We start from the raw sequence: 13223 nt of genomic DNA, 5'->3' as shown, positions 1-13223 counted from the left end.
ATCTGCCGTTTCTTTTCTTTTCTCCTCTACCCCCCTCTCCCTTGTGGAGGGGGGGACACAGGTCCGGTGGCCATGGATGAAGTGCTGGCTGTCCAGAGTCGGGACCCGGGGTGGACCGCTCGCCTGTGCATCGGTTGGGGACATCTCTGCGCTGCTGACCCATCTCCGCTCGAGATGGTCTCCTGCTGGCCCCACTATGGACTGGACTCTCACTATTATGTTAGATCTACTATGGACTGGACTTTCACAATATTATGTCAGACCCACTCGACGTCCATTGCATCCGGTCTCCCCTAGAGGGGGGGGAGGTCACCCACATATGCGGTCCTCTCCAAGGTTTCTCATAGTCATTCACATCGACGTCCCATTGGGGTTGTGAGTTTTTCCTTGCCCTTATGTGGGCTCTGAACCGCGGATGTCGTTGTGGCTTGTGCAGCCCTTTGAGACACTTGTGATTTAGGGCAATATAAATAAACATTGATTGATTGATTGAACATCACGTGACTGTCACGACTTGGACTTTGGTGTAGTTTCCTGCGTGGATTGTTTTCCCGAGATGCAAAAGAAGGTGACATGAGCAGAGCAGCATGAACTACGAAATGGCATGAAACAGTAAACATGGCATGAAGAAGAATCAGAGTACGCATAAACAGAGTGTCAGGGGTAATGTCGCCAGCCTGACTACATGGCAACTACAGGCTTAAATAATAGTGACATGATTAACACAGGTGCGTGAGTCTCATGAGGACAGGTGAAAACTAATGGGTCGCCATGGTGTCAAAACAAGGGAGTAAAAAACAGGAACTATGGAGTTTTAACCAAACAGAACATAACTAAACAAAACATGATCACAAGACATGACAGTGACAACCTCTGAGGAAGTCAACAGTTGTAGCCGAAACCATCAGGTACGGAAATAAACACACAGGTCTGGATATAAAAATAAACTGTTGACACATGACAGCTAACGTAGGCTTCAGAGTCCAGCTTGTGCCCTGTCAAAACTAATGTTACAGATGTTAATTGAATGAACAAGTATGGCTGATTGTGTCAGCCCAATCAATAGTTTTACTCTCTCACCATTCTTAGTAAATAGTTTTTAATGTCCTGGGCAATGTTCCCTCTAATTTTTCATGTGTGTGAGCAAACGCAAAAACTCCCTGAGCATTCAGTGGAGCCCATGTGAGCAACATCAGACGTGCACACTGTGGCTACACCAGCAGCACACCTGTCCCAAACCTGACTAAATAACAAGTTCAATCTCCATCCATCCATCTATTTGCTACCGCTTGTCCCTTTCGGGGTCGCGGGGGGTGCTGGAGTCTATCTCAGCTGCATTCGGGCGGAAGGCGGGGTACACCCTGGACAAGTCCCCACCTCATCGCAGAGCCAACACAGATAGACAGACAACATTCTCTTTTTATTATAATCAAATAACAGCAGTCATTTCCATTTCTAATATAAGTGTTTAGGCCCACTTACAATGACAATAACAAAAAATATTGTTTTTCATGAACTGTGTACTTGTATTGTTTGTCTGGGTGGAGGTCCTGCTTTGGAAATATTTTGTACCCCTTTCAGACATTGCATTTAGTTCCCATTAAAACATTCACATGTTGCACAATGAGATGTAAGCAGGGGATCATGTGTACATTCCTGCAACTTCCTGTTTGTAAAAAATATATTTTTATTAGTATTAATTTAATATACTAACAGCCTTTCATGATTACTATTTATAAATTAATATTCCTAATAAATGACACTAGTATAAGCACACATTTGATTGGTAAATCATAGTGTAACGACCTGGAATGACACTTTATGTGTGGTGTTGGAGTTGTCCGACTTTTTGTGTGGCTGTAAACGCATCACTGGCTAAGTGCCATATGTTCATGTGTTGGCGCAAGTGAGAAAGAGCGAGCGGGTGCTGTTGATATAACAAAGTTGCTTTTGGTCTGGTTTGTACTAAAAAAAACATTAAATGTTATGTAGACCACAAGGAAGTGTTTTCAATTTAGAAAAAATATACGTATATAATATGACCCCTTTAAGTTAAGTCTCGTCCTAAAACCCACTTTAATTTTTTGGCTTTTAACTCGGCATGAGTCGTGTGGTCCTGTGTGTCTTTTGCCGTTTTATTTTATTGATTTGTTATTGTGTGAATGCTCCAAAGCATTCACTCATATGGTTTTCTACACCAAAATGTATCTATTTAAACGTATTATTATTCTCCAGATTTTGGCGCGTTCTACCCTTCCACATTTTTCACCCGATTCAAACCGTTCTAACTTCAAACTGTTCAGCCTATTTGGGAATCGCAGGCTTTCCCTTGAAAAATTCAAAAAATTCCCAGAATTCCAGGTTTTCCGGGACATTTTTCCCATTCAAAATTAATTTCCCATTATTCAAACTTCTACCATTTCCACATTGTCCAACCTATTCATACCATTCCACCTTCAACATATTCCACCATTCTGGAAATTCAAACTTCTTCTTTTCCAAGTTCAAAAAAATTCCAGGATTTTCCAGAATTCCTGGTTTTCCAAAGCCCTATGTTGTGTTTTATTATTTCGCTGCCTTCTCTTTTTATGGTGTCTGTTTTTCTTCAGTTCATTAGTCCCCAGCCAGGCACACCTGCAACCATTTCAACCAAGGAGTATTTAAGCTCGTCACTGTCAGCTGGTTCTTGTCGGTTATTGACTCCTGCACCTCCCACGTGCATGCGCCTGATTCACTTCGTCCTGCCTGGTATGTTGTCTCGCCTTATTCCTGAAATTCCTAACCTCTTTATGTTTGCTTCCTAGCCTCCCTGAGGTAAAGAGGATTTTGTGTTGGACCTTTTGTTGTGCTCAGTGCGCCCTGGCCTTTTTCCCCTGCCGACCACTGAGACCTGCTTTTGTTTGATTATTAATGGTGTGCACTTCTGCCCCATCGCTTTTTGTTACACTTTTGGACTCATTAAATTGTTTAAACATTTTGTAATTCAACCTCGCCTCCCGTCTCTGCATCCTGGGGTCACCTCCTTGATCAAATCCTAACACCCTATTTCCACTCTTTTTTTGTCTGGCAACTACTCCTTCCACATGTTTTAAGGCATTCCAACCGTGCCACCGTCAAAACTTTCCTCTTAATCAGGACAAAAAAATTAAGTTGTTTTTTGAACTGGAAAAATTCCCGAAATGCCAGGAATTCCGTAATTCCATTTCTCAATTCAACGTGTTCCAACTTCAACCATTCTTGACCGATTTTAAAAATTCCAACACCAACCATTTCAACTCATTCAGACCATTCAATTTTTTTACTATTTAAAAAAAATAATCCCACTTTTCCCGAAATTCCCAAATTTTGGGGAAATTCCCATTGAAATCAAAGGGACAATCTACAAAGTTCCACAACTGCCACATTTTTCATCTGATTCAAACTGTTCCAACTTCAAAATATTCATCCTGTTTGGGAATTGTGTGCTTTGCTTCAACAATTCTAAAAAAACCTCCAGGATTTCAGTTCAACTTCAGCATTGGAGCATTCACATGCAATTCCTTCAAATTGCCTCATCTCGTTACTAAATGTGGTTTTGCAAAATGTATTTATTTCTCTATTATTCTAAATTATTTCAACTGAATTACTGTTATTGTTTTATAATGTGCAGCACCTCGCTATATAAAAAAAGTGGATTTGGATCAATTAAGAAAAGGCCCTTCAGAGACTTTGAAACTGTGAAAGCATGCATCATAAATGAGGTGATAAACTATGACAAAATGTAAACAGCAAACGGTACATCTAAGACACTTTCTACAAAACATGTTTTAAAAATGCAGAAGACTGCCTTGAGAATATTATACAACGGGTAAATAGTTGAACATGTTCGTCAGATCTATCAGATTTTAAACGGAAACAATGAAAAAACTTTGTTTGCTTTCTCATTCCTTTCCATTGTGTTCATTTATTGTTTTTCATTAACCCCCAGTTACTGACCGCTGGAAACGTCTGGCCCAGCCGGTGTTCTCATTTTCAATTTGTAATTGAATAGCCCTGTTTCACATCATGCAGGCCAGGCCAAAAATTAAAATCCAATTTGCTTTTATCACAGCCATAAAATGAGTCATATCAAGTCCAGTGCTGTTTAAGTTCTGTACCCATGAGGACAATGAACATTTAACACTGAGAACAGTCTGGATCTAAATGTAAGGTCATACAGTGTTTGCATCCCACTCAAATGCGTGTTGTGTATTTTCCTGGCTGTATTTTCCTTCATATTAACATTGTTGCCCTTGTGTGGATAGACAATCTATTAATTGCATGTAATGTCTAACTAAAAAGAAGTGCGTAAAAGTAATAACAATAATAATAACAACAATAATAATGGATTCGATTTATCATATTTTTCGGATTACAAGGCGCACTTAAAATCCTATAATTTTCTCAAAAATCTACAGTGCACCTTATAACCCGGTACGCATAATGTACGGAATAATTTTGGTTGTGCTTGCCAACCTCAAAGCTATTTTATTTGGTACATGATGTATAGATAAGTGTTACCAGTAGATGGCAGTCACACATAAGAAATAAGTGTAGACTGCAATATGACGCCAGTAAACAAAACCAAAACTTTAAATGTTCCATTGAGAATATACACTACCGTTCAAAAGTTTGGGGTCACCCAAACAATCTTGTGGAATAGCCTTCATTTCTAAGAACAAGAATAGACTGTCGAGTTTCAGATGAAAGTTCTCTTTTTCTGGCCATTTTGAGCGTTTAATTGACCCCACAAATGTGATGCTCCAGAAACTCAATCTGCTCAAAGGAAGGTCAGTTTTGTAGCTTCTGTAACGAGCTAAACTGTTTTCAGATGTGTGAACATGATTGCACAAGGGTTTTCTAATCATCAATTAGCCTTCTGAGCCAATGAGCAAACACATTGTACCATTAGAACACTGGAGTGATAGTTGCTGGAAATGGGCCTCTATACACCTATGTAGATATTGCACCAAAAACCAGACATTTGCAGCTAGAATAGTCATTTACCACATTAGCAATGTATAGAGTGTATTTCTTTAAAGTTAAGACTAGTTTAAAGTTATCTTCATTGAAAAGTACAGTGCTTTTCCTTCAAAAATAAGGGCATTTCAATGTGACCCCAAACTTTTGAACGGTAGTGTAGAACATTACACACGGCGCTCAAAAAGCTATGACGCCACACTGCTTGATGGATTGTCGGCGTGTTACGGCTACAGTAGTCAGACGTACTCTTCAGCATACGAGTGTTATTATGGTGCGTGTATAAGGACCGCAAAATGTCACCTATTAGCAGACATTTTATCGGGCGTTTTGTTTCGCAATATTATGCAAAACCAACGTTTCTTACCTTCTGGTACCTGTTGATGGGTATTTGGGATCTGCATAAGTCCTGAAAATTTGCCTTTGTAGTCCGTGGCTACACCATATCCGACAAACTTCTTCTTGTTATGGGACATTCATCCTTCGCTGTTTCTTTTTCTAATATAAAGTAGCGTAAAGTTATTACTTATATCTGTCAGTAGGCTCACTATGGAAGCGCTAAAAACTATCGGTGTAGTGGGTTTACATTATTCACCCAAGGAACTCCAGTCTGACGGTTTTTCACGGAACACGTTTCTCATGCCACGGATGAGGAGATGCTGCTCCGTTATTGATTGAAGTAAAGTCTGAATGTCATTAAAACAGTTAGCTCCATCTTTTGAAACTTCTTCCACTCCCGTCCTTGCACGCTACACCGCTACAACAAAGATGACGGGGAGAAGACGCTGCCGAAGGTGAGCCACGTAAATAAGACCGCCCACAAAACGGCGCATCCTGAAGCGACTGTCAGAAAGCGACTTGAAGATGATCTGTAAAACATAATCTATGCAACATTTTGACCAAAGAACCACCATTACATGTTATGTAGACCACAAGGAAGTGTTTTACTTTTAGAAAAAAATCATAATAATATCACTCTTTTAATGCGCCTTATAATCCAGTGCACCTTTTCTTTGAAAATAGACCTGACTAGACCCACTCATCGGCAGTGCGCCTTATAATCTGGTGCGCCTTTATGGTCCGGAAAATACGGTATATAAAGCGCTTTACAGTGACAACTGAGAACCCATAATTCATTCACTCGATGATGGTGGTAAGCTACATTTATAGCCACAGCTGCTGTTCTGGGAAAGACTGACAAACGTGGCACCAAAAATTCATACACAAGTGGTGGCAATGGGCGCAAGGTGGGTGCAATACACTATATTGCCAAAAGTATTTGGCCACCTGCCTTGACTCAAATGTAAACTTGAAGTACCATCCCATTCCTAACTCATAGGGTTCAATATGATGTCGGTCCACCATATGCAGCTATTACAGCTTCAAGGTTGCGGAGTGTGTTTGTAGGAATTTTCCACCATTCTTCCAAAAGCGCATTGTTGATGTCACACACTGATGTTGGTCGAGAAGGCCTGGCTCTCAGTCTCCCTTCTAATTCATCCCAAAGGTGTTCTATCGGGTTCAGGTCAGGACTCTGTGCAGGCCAGTCAAGTTCATCCACACCAGACTCTGTCATCCATGTCTTTATGGACCTTGCTTTGTGCACTGGTGCACAGTCATGTTGGAAGAGGAAGGGGCCCGCTCCAAACTGTTCCCACAAGGTTGGGAGCATGGACTTGTTCAAAATGTTTTTGTATCCTGGAGCATTCAAAGTTCCTTTCACTGGAACTAAGAGGCAAAAGCCCAACTCTGGAAAAATAACCCCACACCATAATTCTTCCTCCACCAAATTTCACACTCGGCACAATGCAGTCCAAAATGTACCGTTCTCCTGGCAACCTCCAAACCCAGACTCGTCCATCAGATTGCCAAATGGAAAAGCGAGATTCATCACTCCAGAGAACGCATCTCCACCTGCTCTAGAGTCCAGTGGCCACGTGCTTTACACCACTGCGTCCCACGCTTTGAATTGGACTTGGTGATGTATGGCTTAAATTCAGCTGCTCGGCCATGGAAACCCATTCCATGAAGCTCTCTGCGTACTGCACGTGGGCTAATTGGAAGGTCACATGAAGTTTGGAGCTCTGTAGCAACTGACTGTGCAGAAAGTTGGCGACCTCTTTGCACTATGCACGTCAGCATCCGCTGACCCCTCTCTGTCAGTTTACGTGGCCTACCACTTGGTGGCTGAGTTGCTGTTGTTCCCAAACTCTTCCATTTTCTTATAATAAAGCCGACAGTTGACTTTGGAATATTTAGGAGCGAGGAAATTTCACGACTGGATTTGTTGCACAGGTGGCATCCTATGACAGTTCCACGCTGGAAATCACTGAGAGCGGCCCATTCTTTCCCAAATGTTTGTAGAAACAGTCTCCATGCCTAAGTGCTTGATTTTATACACCTGTGGCCGGGCCAAGTGATTAGGACACCTGATTCTGATCATTTGGATGGGTGGCCAAATACTTTTGGCAATATAGTGTATCTTGCCCAAGGACACAACGAAGGATGGTAGCTAGAATCGAAATAAAAGCCCTAAAGTTTCTGGACGACCGCTCTACCATATGAGCCATCATATGCGTAGTGCTGTATAAATCCCTGTTGTGATACATATGGGAAAGATGTATGCACAGGCAAAGGATGAATGGCAATGTACAAACCGTTTAGGATATAAACAACATACTGTCCAGGAACACATACAAGTGTAGGAGGCATGACCAGTAAAACAGAACAGTGTTGTACAGTAAGTACAGTAATGTTCAGAACAGAACGTGACACAAAATAGGCCGCAGAAAATCTAGTTTCCTGGGATGAGGGGAGGACAGAAAAGATGAGGTTCTCTGAGGAGAGGCTCGCTGCGCCACACTTGGAGTAAGGAGGGGGGTGAGCAGAATATGACACTCAAAGCATGGGAAATGTGTGCACGGTCCCTGGTGTAAGGCCACTGTCGAAACATCTTGTAACTCCAGAGTTCCTACGAGGTCACATCCTCTGTCTTTTTTAGGATCATATGACCCACTGTAAATGTTTTATTGATATTCAAAGTAAATTAAAAACACATACAAAAATGTGATTTGCTATTTATATTATATATGTATTGGTATTAATTAATAATAATACATGAATTGGATTTGTTGTCTGATTTCGTTTTGGGTATTTCCTCTATTAAGATGAATACTGTAATTGGTGATATATTTATTCACTTAAATATTGCTGCTGCTTTATCCGTCTGATTGTTGGTCAGCAATCCTTTTGTTGTTGAATGTTGATGATTTTATTTGAATGACATCTTCAATACAGTACCGTATTTTTCGGACCAAAAAGCGCACTTAAAATCCTTTCATTTTCTCAAAACTCGACAGTGTGCCTTATAACCCGGTGCGCCTAATGTACGGAATAATTTTGGTTGTGCTTACCGACCCCGAAGCTATTTTATTTGGTACATGGTGAAATGATAAGTGTGACCAGTAGATGGCAGTCACACATAAGTAGGGATGTCCGATAATATAAATAATAAATGCTTTAAAATGTAATATCGGAAATTATCGGTATAGGTTTCATAATTATCGGTATCGGTTTCTAAAAGTAAAATGTATGATGTTTTAAAACGCCGCTGTGTACACGGACGTAGGGAGAGGTACAGAGTGCCAATAAACCTTATAGGCATTTCCTTTGCGTGTGTGCCGTCCGAGTCACATAATATCTACCGGCTGTTCTCATCACAAATTAATGCGAGGCATACTTGGTCAACAGCCATACAGGTCACACTGAGGGTGGCCGTATAAACAAGTTTAACACTGATACAAATATGCGCCACACTGTGAACCCACACCAAACAAGAATGACAAACACATTTCGGGAGAACATCTGCACCGTAACACAACATAAACACAACAGAACAAATACCCAGAATCCCTTGCAGTACTAACTCTTCCGGGACACTACAATATACACCCCCCGCTACCCCCTACCCCCACGCACCCCAACCCCGCCCACCTCAACCTCCTCATAGTCTCTCTCAGGGAGAGCATGTCCCAAATTCCAAGCTGCTGTTTGGATAGATAGATGGATAGTACTTTATTGATTCCTTCAGGAGAGTTCCCTCAGGAAAATTAAAATTCCAGCAGCAGTGTACAGAATTGAGATCGAATTTTAAAAGTAAAAAGTAAATAATTGGGGTATAAATGGAAAAAGAATAGAAAAATATTACAATAAGAATAAAAAATAAAAAGCAACAATGAGAATAAAAATACAAGAGTAAAATAAGAATATAACAAGAGAAACTAAGCAGTAGTGACCATGTTATGAAAAATTATTGCACTGTTATTGTTTTGAGGCATGTTAAAAAAAAAAAAGCACTTTGTGACTTCAATAATAACAATGGCAGTGCCATGTTGGCATTTTTTTCCATAACTTGAGTTGATTTATTTTGGAAAACCTTGTTACATTGTTTAATGCATCCAGCGGGGCATCACAACAAAATTAGGCATAACAATGTGTTAATTCCACGACTGTATGTATCGGTATCGGTTGATATCGGGATCAGTAATTAAGAGTTGGACAATATCGGAATATCGGATATCGGTAAAAAAAAGCCATTATCGGACATCTCTACACATAAGAGATACGTGTAGACTGCAATATGACTCAAGTAAACAACACCAACATTTTATATGTTCCATTGAAAATATAGAACATTACACACGGCGCTCAATAATCTTATCAAAATGTTTTAGTACGACTTTGGTAAGCTATGAAGCCGCACCGCTTGATGGATTGTACTGTGCTTCAACATACGAGTAATATTAGCTCTAACGACAATACTGCAGACCAGACTGGATGGCAAAGCAGGTATAAATAGCAGCCGGCTGATTGACACCAGGTGTGGCCAGGCGCTAATCAGCTGCAGCTGTGGGGAAAACAGCACTCAGGGAGACAAGCAGGAAACTGAACAAAAATAAGAGTGCTGACAGGAAATAAAACAAACAGAGGAAAAACTAAAACATAACCAAACTGTCAGGGACAAGCCTGACAGTAGCCCCCTTCCCGTAACGGATACCAGACGTTGTAGAACCCCCCAACAGTCCAAAGTCACAGAGGGTGGAGGGAGGACAAGGAGGTGGGCCGCTAGGCCAAGTGTCCCCGCCACCAGCGGGGAAGAGTCAGGTGGTGACAGCGAGTTGAACGACGCCGCAATTGGCGAGGCGGTCGCCAATGAAACGACCACACCCGTGGCCGACGAGAGGATGGTGGCGCCCTCTGCTGGCCCACCGGAGAGGATGGTGGCACCCTCTGCTGGTCCACTGGAGATGATGGCGCCGTCTGTTGCAGACCCACCGGAGATGGTGGCGCCGTCTGTTGCAGACCCACCGGAGATGATGGCGCCGTCTGTTGCATACCCACCGGGGTGAGAAGTAGCTGTGCCTCCCCAGCTGCACAGCTACTCATAGCCCCCCCCTCAAGGGACGGATCCCAGACGTCACCAGATAGGCCCACATACGACAGGGGTTGGTGGGAGAGGGCTTGGAATGAGGCCGAACTATTCTTCAATTTAGCCATCATCACCAAAATCCTGTCAAGCCTCTCCGCCATCGAAATCTCTGCAGGGTTCGTGTTAGGCTGGAGTATTCTGTCACAAGGTGTTGGTGACGAACCCCAAGATGCAGAGAAGGCAGACTTTGTACAGGAAAACATGATTTAATGTCCATGAAATTAAGAAAAAACACAAACCAGGAACCAGGAACAGCCAAACTGGAAAACAGGATCCAGCAAACAGGAACTAGTAGTGATGGGTCCGGCAACACCGATGCACCGGCGCATGCGTCAAGCTCATAGAGCGAAACCCGGTGTCGGTGCGCGTACCGCTTTTAGAAAGTCACGTGACCGAACCCGAGCTGTTTCGGTCACGTGACCGATCATGAGCTGTTCCGGTCACGTGACCGATACGCGAACTGTGTCGCACTGACGCTTGCGTGCCAAACTGTGTTTATAAGGAAGCGCATTTGTCAACGAGATGCTGCTGCCAACAGAATCGCCGCACTTCTGTCGTTGGTCATTTCTAATTTGGAGCAGCCTCAGGCAAAAAGAAAGATTTCCGCCTTGTGGGAATATTTTGATCATATATCGGAAAAAAAGGTATTTGTGTTAATTTCCTTGTCGTTTCATCCTCTTCTCTCAAAGTTTCCACCTGATCTATTAGAATTCAAAATCTCTTCAAAATGATTCTTAGTTTACTATTCATATTTTCTGCAGGTTAAATGTCTCATTTGTACAACAGAATTGTCGTACATCAACAAATCCACCTCCTCAATGCTGAGGCATTATAGGGCCAGGCATGAAAATGAAGTTCCAGAGACACCCAGGATAAACTCAAGTATACAGCCATTCCACAACTTACTCAGTTTATTTTTTGAGAATTATTTCCCTTCTTCTTTATCTCATTTTTAACCATCAAGCTACCAGGAAGCAGATGCTGGATGAGGCTCTGCTGAACTTCATTGTGAAGGACTGCCAGCCCCTCAGCATTGTGGAGAGTGAAGGGTTCTGGGAACTGGTGCAGGTCCTTGAGCCATCATATGTTTTGCCCACCAGAAAGGTTTGTGTGGAAATTATCTAAAGTTGTAGTTGATACATCCAATTTATTTAATATTTAAATTGAATACGTTGAGCTGCTTTTGGTTTGACTTGGTGTTATTTTCAGACTATCAAAAAAATACTGGTGAAGAAATATGAGGAGGAATGGGAACGAGTGAAATTGGAAGTACAGCAAGCTGTGGCAGTGAGTATAACAGCTGACATGTGGACATCTGTAAACATGGAGGCTTACTTGGCTCTTACCTGTCACTACATAAATGATAATTTGCAGTTGTGTACATCTGTGTTGGGTGTGCAATACTTTCCACAAAGTCACACTGCTGACAATTTGGCCCAGGTCAAAAGGGACATGATGGCAGACTGGGCCATAACTAATGAAGTAAAGTGTTTTGTGACCGATGCAGCACCAAACATGATTGCATCCACTAGACAGCTCCAAATTCGACACTCAATTTGCATTGCACATAGTCTTAATTTATTAGTTAGAAAATCATGTGACCAGATCCCCACACTTGCATCCATCAGACACAAAGCTAGGCACATTGTCACATACTTCAGATCGAGCACTACAGCTAAGGAGAAGCTTGCTCAAGTGCAGCAACAGATGGGACGGCCAACCCTGAAACTCATCAATGAGGTGGCAACACGCTGGAACAGCACATATGAAATGCTGTCAAGGCTACATGATGAGAAGGAGTCAGTGTGGGTATCGCTGGCCTCTCTAAAAACAGATTTGACTCCACTTACAGCTGATGAGTTTGACATCGTAGGAGAAACACTTATTGTGCTTGCTCCTTTCCATCCAGCCACAGTGGAGTTGTCTGAGGAGAGGCGAGTGTCAGGGTCAAAGGCATACCTGCCAACCCTACCGGTTTTACGGGTAGACTCCCGGAATTCAGCGCCTCTCCCGATAACCTCCCGGAAGAAATTTTCTCCTGATAAACTCCCGGAATTCAGCCGTAGCTGGAGGCCACACCCCCTCCAGCTTCATGCGGACCTGAGTGGGGACAGCGGCGACAGTCTGTTTTCACGTCCGCTTTCCCACGATATAAACAGCGTGCCTGCCCAATGACGTTAAAACTGTAGAATGATCGAGGGCGAGTTCTTGGTTTCTTATGTGGGTTTATTGTTAGGCAGTATCATTAACGTCCTCCCAGCGCGGTAACAACACACAACAACAGCAGTCACGTTTTCGTCTACCGTAAAGCAGTTTGTCTGCCGTAAACAGCAATGTTGTGACACTCTTAAACAGGACAATACTGCCATCTACTGGATAGCCACCGGGACACTGAAATTCAAGTATTTCTTTTATTTATATGTATAATAAAATAAATTGATTGATTGATTGATTGAGACTTTTATTAGTAGGTTGCACAGTGAAGTACATATTCCGTACAATTGACCACTAAATGGTAACACCCGAATAAGTTTTTCAACTTGTTTAAGTCGGGGTCCACTTAAATTGATTCATGATACAGATATATACTATCATATATACTATTATCATAATACAGTCATCACACAAGATAATCACATTTAATTATTTACATTATTTACAATCAGGGGTGTGGAGGGAGGGGGGGGGGGGGTGGGGGGGGGTATGGACATCAAGTAGTGGACATAGAGAGAGAGAG

The 13223-nt window shown here is 42.2% G+C and overlaps 1 protein-coding gene across 1 annotated transcript; it reads left to right on the top strand.

The window, feature by feature from the left end:
• The first annotated feature begins 2720 nt into the window (after positions 1-2720).
• LOC133635441 (zinc finger BED domain-containing protein 4-like) lies at positions 2721-12868 on the top strand. The gene is made up of 5 exons (XM_062028658.1): positions 2721-2748; positions 2805-2814; positions 10148-10293; positions 11451-11590; positions 11696-12868. The coding sequence occupies exons 1-5, from the start codon at positions 2721-2723 to the stop codon at positions 12659-12661; spliced, it is 1290 nt and encodes a 429-aa protein (XP_061884642.1). The 3' UTR covers positions 12662-12868.
• The last annotated feature ends 355 nt before the right edge of the window (positions 12869-13223 follow it).

This window comes from Entelurus aequoreus, linkage group LG19 (assembly GCF_033978785.1).
Source record: "Entelurus aequoreus isolate RoL-2023_Sb linkage group LG19, RoL_Eaeq_v1.1, whole genome shotgun sequence".
In the NCBI taxonomy this organism is placed as follows: Eukaryota; Metazoa; Chordata; class Actinopteri; order Syngnathiformes; family Syngnathidae; genus Entelurus; species Entelurus aequoreus.
Note: the sequence above shows the minus strand (reverse complement) of the source record. Positions and strands in the feature narration are given on the sequence as shown.